Genomic DNA, 12,887 nt, shown 5'->3' with positions numbered 1-12,887 from the left:
TTGCTGATATTTTAGAGCTTTATTCTAGAGCTTCAGGGCAGGCAGTGAATTCATACAAATCTAAAATTTTATTCTTTTCTACCCTTCCACGAGTTGAAAATGAGATCCTTCAAGTGCTTCAATTTTGAAACGGCCCACTTCCATGCACCTAAACCAAGTACAACTCGTTGTCTCTAAATTCCTATGCGATTGATAAAATATGCAATAATAACCAATATTATTCATTTGAATAGTTCTCTTAAAAGATAAATCCCTAGTTATAATACAAGATCATGAATACACAAAACTACTTCTATTCCTAAACTAAGTATATTTATGTTTTGATTTGAATACAGTGAGATTAGAGCACTGTTATAAATTGGTACCTATTTATTGGGAAGTCGAGTCATCATAAGTTGAGAAGAAAACAAATTTGAATGGAAGAACATTCCAGAGCTATATATTTGCATACAATAATGATTATGAAATCTTGTAATAGAGCATACTTAGTATTCCATGATATACCTACATATATTAATATATAAATTGAAAACAAGATATCATCCACCATGACCAAAGCATCATTGTCTCTTTAATTGCAATGCACATTATTTGCCCATCTGTGACCTTTTCATATATACCCCTACAAGGGAAGATCAATTTGCCAAATGAATTTGGATTCAACCAAAAAAAAAACCAGAAAACACCTCCCGAAATGCCAAATGAAATTTTACAAAAGAAAACCAGAAAACACCTACCGAAAAGCCAAATGAATATGGATTCAACAAAAGAAAACCAAAAAAAATCCACCCAAAATTAATTTTGACTTAAAAATTGGAGGTTTTGACTATTTTTTATGCAGTCGAATCGCATGCTTAGACTCAATGCAGTCAGAACTCATACTTAGTAATTTTTAAACAAGATATCGTCCACCATGCTTTGGTCATGGTGGATGATATCTTGTGGGGCAATGGCTATGCAGCGGACAGAATGGCCCGCCCCATACCATGCATCCACCATCCCCGTACGGTGACTTCTGCGAAAAGGATGGATCCCCATGTCATTATTTCTTTCAATTACGAGAATTGTGCCCAAATTTCCTTCCCCACTCCCATGACATTTTTTCATTTTTTTACTAGGTCTGTGGGGGTGGAGAAAAGGTTTTTTTTAAATGTATGAATATATTTTTAAATTGAAATAATTTATTTTAATATTTATTTATTATTTATTTGTTTTTTTTTATATTTATAAAATAATAAATTAATAATTAATAATGTATTTAAAGTTTTTTATTTATTATATTTTTCTTATTTTTTAAGTTATATTTGTAAAATAATAAATATAATAAATTTATATTTAATAACTTATTATTTTAATATTTAAGTTATATTTGTTTTAATATTTTTTCTATTTTAATTTATTAATTTGTTTGAAATAATAAGTTATAATAAATTAATAATTAATAATGTATTTAAAGTTTTTAAATAAAATCTATTATTTTAATATCTAATCTATATTTATTTTAATTTTTTTCTATTTTTTATTTATTAATTTGTTTGAAATAATGTTATAATTAAATTAATAATTAATAATGTATTTAAATTTTTTAAATAAAATCAAACATAAAAGAAAATACATAAAAACTTAAATTCAATAAAATCAAACATAAAACAAAACACATAAAAACTTAAATTCAAACTATAACATTTTTGTTCAAATTTACTAATTAAGTAATAAAAGTATAATGCATTAATAAATAAATATATAATTAAATATAAATTTATTATATTTATTATTTTACAAATATAACTTAAAAAAAGAAAAAATAAAAAACTATAAATAAATATTAAAATAAATGATTTCAATTTAAAAATGTCACCAGAGTGGGAAGAGCACAGTTCCCGTAGGATTGAAGGAAATAACGCACGGGGATCCGTCCTTTTCTCAGAAGTCACCGTACGGGTAATGGTGGGCTGCATGGCATGTGGCGGGCCATTCTGTCCGCTGCATAGCCATTGCCAAATTGTGGCTCCTTTGAATGATAAATAGAGAGGTTACGATCTTCCCATTGAAAACCATTTTTACCTTGAGTTTGGTGTGTTTGTTCCCAAGCTTGATGGATCAAACTGGAGGAATGGCCAGATCTCTCTACGAAGCAGCCAAATCAGACAACGTGCATGAGCTTAATGAGTTTGGGGATCTGCGAAAAGTTGCGAATGCGGTAACGCCAGGGGGAAACACGGCGCTGCACATTGCAGCCTATGATGGCTCTCTGCAAATCCTTCAAAATTTGCTTCAACGCTCACTTGCCGATGAAGAGTATGGGATGACATTTTTAAAAGCTAAAAATAAGTTGGGAAACACAGCGTTGCACGAAGCGGCATATGGAGGAAATGAGCAAGTCGTAAATATTTTAATGACGGATTGCCAAGATTTGAAGAATGAGATCAACCTAGAAGGTGAAAGCGCTTTGTTTAAAGCTTGTGAGGGAGGTCATGTCAAGATCGTTCAATTGTTGTGTCCTACGACAGATATGAGCATGGAGTATTACAAAAGATCTGATGGTCAAACACCTTTACATCTTGCAGTCTCTAAAGTAAATGCAGGTATGCTGTTCAGTTTTTGGTTTATCTAATTTTCAAAATTAGAGGTTTTTTTTAAAAAAAAAAAATTGGAAATTTAGGTGAAATGGAAATGTTCCTCTTTTTGGCTAGTATTTTTTTTTTTTTTTTCAAATGCTATCACTTCATTCTTATAGGAATATCGAAAACAAGATATCATCCACCATGACCAAAGCATCATTGTCTCTTTAATTGCAATGCACATTATTTGCCCATCTGTGACCTTTTCATATATACCCCTACAAGGGAAGATCAATTTGCCAAATGAATTTGGATTCAACCAAAAAAAAACCAGAAAACACCTCCTGAAATGCCAATGAAATTTTACAAAAGAAAACCAGAAAACACCTACCGAAAAGCCAAATGAATATGGATTCAACAAAAGAAAACCAAAAAAATTCCACCCAAAATTAATTTTGACTTAAAAATTGGAGGTTTTGACTATTTTTTATGCAGTCGAATCGCATGCTTAGACTCAATGCAGTCAGAACTCAAATTTACTCAGCTATTTAACGGCAGGCCATTCAAACGGTTCTTCCACTCTCGAAAACAGGGAGGCAACTGAAAATCATTCAAATAAAGTCTTAAGTTCGGATCCAAATTGATGAAATCGAAGCACTGCTGCATCTGATTCTTGGCCTCACAAATACAGTCGTGAGCAACATGATAATGCCTGGATTTCCTCGTCCCATGAGTAGGGCAATCCGTGAAAATTTCCAGAATTAGGGAAGGAGCAACTCGCTCATCTGCGCCACCATCATCTCCGCCTCCACCTTCTCCAACGCCTTCGCTACCACCAGATCTATCTTTCTTTTTCCTCTGCTTCTTGGATCCGGATACACCTATTGTGATGTCTTCTGCAGACTTCCGTTTTTCCGGCGTCACTTTCGCAGCTAGGGTTTGATCATCTGAATTTTTCACCACTCTGCTAGCGGCAGTACGGCGGGGGCGAGCACTGGGGGGAACGAGGGGCGCGTCTTCAGGAGGCGGCGCCAGCATCGGCGGTGGATTTCTCGCGGCATCGCCAACTCGTTCATCATCGGAATGAATTGTCGCTACATCAGGCTAGGGCAGCCGCAGGATTATCCGGTAACCCTAGCACCAAAACCTCCAGATGCTTTTGCACAATCTCCTCCAGCCCTGGCACTTCGCGCATATGTCGGGGGTTTGAAAGCTTGTATCCGTAGAAGCAAAGCTGAAGTGTGTGAGTATCTTTAGGGTTTTGTTGATAGAAAAAAAATGCCTCTTCTGCATCTTCTTTAGAGCGAATTCTAGTGAGGAAAGCGTCAAGCATTTTACTGATAACCAAGATGGCGCTGTGGAGATCGTCCTTGCCATTTTTCTGAGAGCTTTTCACTGGCCTGACTTCCATCAAGTCTTGCAGAAGCTGTTTGGAGGCGTTTTCCAGGTAGCAACCCCCCTTTCGCCCGCCTTTCTTGCAGAAACCCCTTTGAATTGCGATTATGTGAGAAATGTCGAAGGAAACAGCCGCCGCTGTTTTGTTTAGAAACACATGATCTGTTTCTCTGTGAGCCTGGTAACATTTAGTTCTCCATTCATTTGATCCGAGCTCTGTTTCTCTGATTGCAAAATCTACTTTCAGTCCTCCTCCTCCTCCTCCTCCTCCTCTTCGTCCTCTTCCTCTTCCTCTTCCCCTTCCTCCCGCCGCCGCTTCATCCTCCTACCCTTGGTCGCCATGATTTCCTGCTTCTCTTCCTCGTCCTCTTCCTCGTCCTCGTCCGCTCCTCTTGGCCTTCCTCTCCCTCGTTTTGCTGGTCCTGTTTCTTGATCTCGCTCCTTTTCTTGTTCTGGTACTGTTTCTTGCCCTTGCTCTTGTTCGATCCTCTGTATGTTTTGGTCGGCCATTTTAGCATGCTCAAATTGGAATTCAAAGGGGAAGCGGCCGGGCAGATCTGATTTGCATTGCAAGGAAATCCTCTTTTTTCCTAGTATTATGATTTCTATAAGTTTTTAATTTTTTTGCAATACATATAATATGAACATTTTTAATAGTTGAAGTAATATAAAAATTTTATATATAAGGTTTGTGAAAAGATTTTAATTATAGTTGAAGTAATATAAAAAATTTATATGTAAGGTTTGTGAAAAGATTTTAATTATTTTTAAAATGATGAAATGATGGAATGATGAAATTTAATCTATGTCGACCAAAATTAACAAAGATCAATTTAACAATATCACAATCAAAAGTTCTGAAAACACGTCAGAGCATACCACCCCAAGACTCTAAAAGCTCTATACCAGTAATTTAGCTGTAGCTGCTTACTTTATTTTAACTTTAATTTATATGGGCTTGAATTGAAAAATAAGGACTATATTAAAATACAACTGTCATCATTCCACTTTGATACAAATACTGTTAAAAGACAAGTACAAGGTCTGCTCTGAATTTCATTTCTATTTTTCTGGTTGTACAGATGTAATTGGGGCGCTTTTACGCCACAAACCTGAACTTGCCACAGAAGTAGATAATTTTCACAGAACTCCGTTGCATATGGCTGCATTGTTTCAATTTCCTGTTGGGATAATTCCATCCTTTTCAAGGGATCGGGAGAAACTTCCCTTAATTGGAGAGATGCTTATAAGAGAAAATAATTTTTCTTGTTACAAAGTTGACCTGAAAAAGCAGTCTGCACTTCACGTTGCAGTCAAAGAGGGGAACGCAGCTTTAGTGAAAGTCATATTAAAATACAGCAGCGACTGTCTAGAAATGGTAGACGAGGATGGCAGAACTGCTTTGCATCTGGCAGTGAATTATGCCCCTCAAATATTTGAGAGAGTTGGAGGAGATAGGCTGAAAGCTATAATATCCTCGGTAATGTCAAAGAGACTGATTAATTGTATTGATAACAAAGGGCAAACGGCATTCGATATCGCGCTACAGAAGGGGAATGAAGACCGACGACTTTATAGGAGTGTAAGTGATTTGATAAAAAGAATACTTATATTTTTTATGATTTGAGATACAAAACATCTTGAAAAATCATGCAAAATATTAATTTAATGTTAAATGAACTGATCTTATTGCAGATTATAGGATATTTACATAATCATGGTGCTTTTAAGAAGATTATTGATGAGGACTCAAGCACCATCCTATCAATTAAGGCCGAAACCTGGAAATCAGATATCATATCTGTAAGTGCAGTCCTAATTGCAACAGTTGCTTTTGCTGCAGCTTTTACTCTACCAGGAGGTATTGAAACCAAAGGACAGGGCCCACCAGCCCCTATATTGATTAACTCTATTCTCTTCAAGGTGTTTGTGATATTTGACGCACTGGCCTTTTGTTATTCTATTGGTTCTGCGATCCTGCTTAATTTTGCATGTTTTGCTAGCCAAGTAGAAGATCCGGTCATATCTGAGATCAGTTCGAATGCGTTATGGGTAGCACTGGTATCATTATCAATAACATTTGGTGCAGCAATACATTTGGTGGTGGCATCAAAGTGTCTGTGGTTGGCTGTGCTGGTGTGGGTAATGGTGTGCCTTCTTCCTGTATGGATAAGGGCAATGTCAATAGCAGGAAAAGCACACTTGTTTCCACGTGACCGCTATATCTTAGCGGAAGGTATCGGTCTTGTATACTCCGTGTTTATTTCCATCGCTTGGGTAGCTTGGGTGGTATTCTTCTTTGGTTTAATTCATCCTTCATGGTGTTGGCTTCGAAAGAAGATCTATGGAATCAATCTTTGGAAGAAGCTGAAGATGAAATCAAATCCAGGATTTAACCAGATATGCAGTTAACAGTATTTCGTACAGTGTATCATATATATGGATGATTACATAGTAGATATCTTCAAAAAGCTTTGAGCTAGTACAAGGTTCATGTACTAAGATCTATTTCAAGAATCCTAGTATTAATGTTTATTGAGTGAGTTTGATTTGTTTGTGTTATTTGATTTATTTTTTATATATGTTTTTGATTAAGGTAAAGATAGGTTTTGAAGGGGTCCGAAACTTTTTACAAAATGATTCCAAAAGGTATAGAATTCATGTAGCTCGTTTTGTTTTGGATGTTTTTATCTAATTCTATTCTTTATATATGTTATAAATGACATAATTGAAATATAAGTGAATGTAATTATATTGTGTGAATGTTTGTCTACAATTTATGTATCTGTCTTTTTTATTATTATCATAATTAGCATATTTGTATATTTGATTAATCTGTGAATATGAAATCATTATTGTCAACTTATTTTTGTCTCATATTCCTTCATCTAGTATTAGAACTAGTTTGTTTAAGATGTCATGTGAATGATGAGAGGAAGCTAAAAGGATTTGTACAAGGTTATGAAAGGATGCAATGAATAAGCATGGTAGGGTTATCATAGTGGAGGGAATATTCATTTATCTTGAGATTGTCTAGGGGAAGAGTACCAATAGCTGAAATAGTTCCAATAATCGTCACTTTAATACCATGTTGACCCCCAAAAACATTAAAAAAAAAATGGTCAGTACATAAATAAAAAAATACCAGTAAATATTTATTTTAACACCAATACATGTTCACAAATGAATTACTAGTTGAAAACCAAAAAAGTAAAAAAATAAACAACTACTGGTACATTTCCTATTTTAATACAAAACATCTTGTACAAATAATAAACACTTTTTATTTTTGTAAAAACTTAATGTTTACATTTGCCACTTTATGTAAGTGGCTTAAGAGTACAAATGTACTCTAATTACAATTACATATGCACAACTATTGGTGCATTACATGACATAAAAACAATCAATTGTAAACTTCTTAGACACTCAAGTGTACATCCTTCCAAATATCATTTCACAGCTTCATGCATTAAATGGATCTGCATTTGGTACTTGCATTTGCAACAACTAGTGTAAGGCTCCCCAATATCCAAGAATTTGCATAAAATCCAATTTAAAAAACCAAGTTTCATTCAAAGCAGGGAAGAAAATTGAACAATTCGAAGCAATGGAGGACTGCATATTTAATATGACATGACCGACTGTTTCCCACAAAAATTCAAATTTGAAAATAGCTAGCTACCACAATTGAATGCATTGCACATTCGAATTATATTATAAGACAGAATTTTTCGTGTCACTTTCACTACAATCCAATTCATTGCATATTTCTGAGCTCTGCAAATACCCTCTGCACATTCCTTACTGGAGGGCGCACATTTAGGTTGGTACATAGAAAGTAACTAAATTCCCTACGTTCTAAATGCTATAAATCTTTCAATTCAAATTATATTGTTTTCAATACACCAGCATTTCTTTCAATATAGTCACTGTAAATAATATAAACTACCATTTCTTTCAATATAGTCACTGTAAATAATATTAATAGCCATATTGGATGTCCAATGATGGTTTACCTCCTTCGTAGCTGCATTATGCTTTGTCTATTGATGATTTCTTTGTATGCGGTTTACAATTTCATTTCAAACCAACTGAATATCTTTTCATTTTCTTCGAAACCCCTTCATTATTTATCATTTTCTTTTATGGGTGCGCTGTTAAATGGTGTCTCTCTGTTTATAATGCCAAAATCATTACAGTGAATGCGAAAAATATTGATTATTGTTCATAATTGTTCGAAACCCCTTCATTATTTATCATTACAACAATGTGTATTCCTGATACTATTACTTACAGTGACTATATACTAGCTATATATATCTATATATATCTATACACACACACACACATACACACACATATATATACACCAGGCCAGAAAAATTTTATTGCAGAGTTTAAAATGGGTGGTAAAAAAAAATGTTGAACACCCATAACATCCTTCCCATGGACACGTTATGGGCCCATGTTGCACAAACTCCCGCTATCTTTTTTGCACTCAAAACATAGGGGAATGAAGATTTTTTGTGGCATTTTCATTGTTTGCTCTGCCTTCAATTTGTTAATATACTCACTGTAAATAATATTATCAGGCATATCATGTAGTTCTTCCATTAAATTTCATATGAGAAATACAACAACATCATTGAACCATTTACTCATTTGAGAAATGAATCTGCATCTTCGTACTATTTCAACAATAACCACTTTTTAATCACATCACAATTACATCTTCCACTCATGCATCTCGTGCTTGTGGTTTCTCTCCTTGTTATATAAGGTTTCAAGTTTTGTACCTATGTCTGTGTGTGTCTATATATATATATATATATATATATATATATATATATACAGACACATCACAGTTACATACTGGACTCCTACATGGCTTTTTAAAGTTCTCTGGCTATATGGTTATTGTCTATATTTTCATGCATACAGAAATAGAGACACAATACCATTTTTCTTTTGTTTCCCTTGATGTTCAAGATGAGTTACAGAAATAGATTTGTTTTCCATCATTTATCTCAATGGCATTGAGGGTTTCATTTCAATGATCTGTCTCTCTATATATATTTATACGGTAGCATTTTTTTTGTTGTTGAAAGATGTTCAATGATGAGTTACAGAAATAGATTTGTTTTCCATCATTTATCTCAATGGCATTGAGGGTTTCATTTCAATGATCTGTCTATCTATACGGTAGCATCTTTTTTGTTGTTGAAGATGTTCAATGATGAGTTACAGAAATAGATTTGTTTTTCATCATTTATCTCAATGGCATTGAGGGTTTCGTTTCAATGATCTCTCTCTCTATATATATTTATACTGTACCATTTTATTTTGTTGAAAGATGTTCAATGATGAGTTACATAAATAGATTTGTTTTTCATCATTTATCTCAATGGCATCGAGGGTTTCATTTCAATGATCTCTCTATGTATATATATTTATACTGTACCATTTTATTTTGTTGAAAGATGTTCAATGATGAGTTACAGAAATAGATTTGTTTTTCATCATTTATCTCAATGGCATTGAGGGTTTCATTTCAATGATCTCTCTATGTATATATATTTATACTGTACCATTTTATTTTGTTGAAAGATGTTCAATGATGAGTTATAGAAATAGATTTTTTTTTCATCATTTATCTCAATGGCATTGAGGGCTTCGTTTCAATGATCTCTCTATGTATATATATTTATACTGTACCATTTTATTTTGTTGAAAGATGTTCAATGATGAGTTACAAAAATAGATTTGTTTTCCACCATTTATCTCAATGGCATTGAGGGTTTCATTTCAATGATCTGTCTATCTATACGGTAGCATTTTTTTTGTTGTGGAAGATGTTCAATGATGAGTTATAGAAATAGATTTGTTTTTTATAATTTATCTCAATGGCATTGATGGTTTCATTTCAATATTCTGTCTCTCTATATATATTTATATAGTAGCATTTTTTTTTGTTGTTGAAAGATGTTCAATGATGTAATTGTTCACTATTTAATACAATATCAACAATATCCAATTTTCAATCACATCGCAGTTACATACTAATCTCCTGCATGGATTTTTTGAGTTCTCTGGCTATATGGTTATTGTCTATATTTTCATGCATGCAAAAATAGAGACAGTACCATTTTATTTTGTTCAATGATGAGTTACACAAATAGATTTGTTTTTCATCATTTATTTCAATGGCATTAAGGGTTTCATGGAAATGATCTGTTGCAGGTTCACTAAACATAATGGCATGAAGTAGAAAGGGAAACAAGTCTATTAGACATCGAACATTTAGAGTCACTCGTGGTGTGCACTTCCCTGCTGAAGATAATTTTGTCCAAAACGAAGACCCACTTACTCCTGTTGTAGATGATCACTCACCTAACAATGCAAGTGATGTGGATATTGCTGCTATACATGACCATCCTACTGCAGATTCTAGTCGTATTCCACAAACACCACAAGTAGAGGTGGCCTCAAAGGATCCTAAACCAAAATGGAGCATATCTGACATGAAAGAGGCAATTTCATGCATAGAAGACAGGCACATGTCTCTTAGAGGCACATCAATCAAATATGGTATCCCCATTGCTTCTTTGAGGGCATGGTTGATGGGAACCACAACTACAACTGTGAGGGGTCCACGCACCATTTTATCAGCAGAGGAGGAGGATGCAGTTGTTCAATGGTGCAAAGACATGGCTAAAATTGGTCACAGTCTCCAAATCAGTCAACTTCAATCAACTATTGCACAAATTACTGAGAATAGGCCTAATCCATTCAAAAACGGGATGCCAGGGAGGTCATGGTGGTCAGGTTTTAGATGAATGCGCCCTGATCTAACGATGAGAATAGTAGAAGGAGTGGACTCTTATAGGGATATTATGCTTCGACCTTCTATTGTTGCCTCTTTCTATGACAACTTGGAGTTAATGTACAACCTCAATCACTATGGTAGTAGTTAGATTTGGAATTGTGATGAGATTGCTGTGCAAGCTGGGAGGAATTATGGAATGAGAGTGATAGCCAAATTAGGGCAGAGGTGTGTACCACACCTAATTTCGAAGAGTAGAGAGTGGATCACTGTTTTGGCTTGTGTTAGTGCATGTGGTTTTAGCATTCCTAGATTTTATTTGTTCAAATCTAAGAGGTATATCTAAAACTACATAGCAAACTACGAGCCAGGAGGATGCATGGCAGTCCAAGAACATGCATTGATGACGAAGGAGCTATTCTTAAATTGGTTGGAACATTTTGCACGTTCAGCCCTTGGTGGAGTTTCACCCTCACATAGGGCCCTACTGATCTTCGACAGTCATGACAACCATGTAGCCTTCAAGACAATTGAAGAAGCAAGGTGGATAGGTATTGATTTGGTGACCCTTCTGGCTCATACAAGCCACAAACTGCAACCACTTGATGTCTCTGTATTCTCACCTTTCAAAAATTATTTCAAACAACAAAGGAGTATATGGATGTCTAAGTTCCCACAAATTGAAATTGGAAGGGAAGAGTTGGCAACTCTTGTGAGCAAGGCCTTTGCCCAAGCATTGACACCAGCCAATATAATCAGTGGCTTCCATAGGACAGGGATTTGGCCACTTAACTGAAATGCATTACAGAATGATATGAGACCAAGTGAGGCATTTGAGGTTGAAATAGAACATGATGCTGCTTCAAGGGATGAAGAAGTAGAGTATATGGCAACAGAAGCATGCTTGTGATTGGCAGGTTTTAATGAAGAACAGATTCAAGATTTTGTAGAGCTCCATACCGGAACACAAGCAATGGTTGAGGGTACAAGTTTGACACCAGAAATTGCCGAAGCAGGTTTGCCCCCATAAACCAGCCAGCCAAATGAGGGTTTAAAAAATATATCAACAGGCATGTCTTTGCCAACACAAGCTGACATACCAGAGTGGACCCAAGATGCAGCCAACTGTGATGATGAAACACTTTCCATGCCTAGTTTGCCAGAAATTGATCTAGCAGATGTCATTCATTACTTCACCAATGCAATCAACTGGGAGCAACAAGATGGTGCTGATGGTGAAGACGAAGTTCACATAAGTGAAGATGAACCTGAGTTTGTGCCATGCACACAAGAGGATGGGCAGCAACAGCCAAGGCAAATCAGCCAATTCTTAAGACTTCTAGTGCAGAGAATGAACCAATCTTCACATGGAGGTAAGAAAGGGGTTCTACGTCTTAGTAGCCAGTCACAGATCTTGACATCTGATGAGTACATTCAAAGGGAAAAAGATAAAGAGGTTGAAAGGAAAAGAGAAGAGGAATTGGCAGAGTGAAAGAAAGAGAAGATGAGACAGAGGAAGGCACAACGTGAAGCAGAAGTGATAGAAAAGGAGGCTATGAGGGTGGAAAAACAGGCCAAAAAATTGCAGGATTCCCAAGACAAGTTCATTCAAAGACAAGACAAGGCAAAGAAAGATGCAAAAGCAAAGTTTGAGAAGGAGAGGATGAAAGCTGAAAAGGCAACCAAGCATGCGAAGAGGACAAAAGATGTTGCCACAATCGCAGAACCTCTACCCATCCGACACCCAATTCTCATGTAAATGATGAACCTCTTGTCCCCAACCTTTGCAGCTATTAATACTATGCAGGTTGGGACTCAACCTGGACCCTCAAACACCGTGCAACTTACTTCAGGTGTAAACTAGCCATTACTTGCTCAAATAGCAAGTTGCTTACAAACCCCTCACAGCGAAGAAAACAATTTTGGTGGGCCAGACCCTAGTAGGCCACAGTCTGTTGGGGTTGGATTTGTCACACCTCCTCCATTTAATACCTAAATGGAGAATTGATATAACCGTGATGTGATTAATACCCAAATGGAGAACAGATTTTGAGTTTCGATATAACTGTGATGTGATTATAGAATGACATACTGCCAGATTTTGT

At 35.4% G+C, this 12,887-nt stretch overlaps 1 protein-coding gene across 1 annotated transcript; it reads left to right on the top strand.

Moving 5' to 3' along the window:
* The first annotated feature begins 2,041 nt into the window (after positions 1–2,041).
* Positions 2,042–6,501, top strand: LOC131874781 (ankyrin repeat-containing protein NPR4-like). Its single transcript, XM_059218704.1, has 3 exons — positions 2,042–2,585; positions 5,039–5,538; positions 5,652–6,501. Exons 1-3 carry the CDS (start codon positions 2,096–2,098, stop codon positions 6,366–6,368), a joined length of 1,707 nt encoding a protein of 568 aa, XP_059074687.1. The 5' UTR covers positions 2,042–2,095; the 3' UTR covers positions 6,369–6,501.
* Positions 6,502–12,887: the final 6,386 nt, after the last annotated feature.

This window comes from Cryptomeria japonica, chromosome 4 (genome assembly GCF_030272615.1).
Source record: "Cryptomeria japonica chromosome 4, Sugi_1.0, whole genome shotgun sequence".
NCBI classification, from domain to species: domain Eukaryota; kingdom Viridiplantae; phylum Streptophyta; class Pinopsida; order Cupressales; family Cupressaceae; genus Cryptomeria; species Cryptomeria japonica.
Note: the sequence above shows the minus strand (reverse complement) of the source record. Positions and strands in the feature narration are given on the sequence as shown.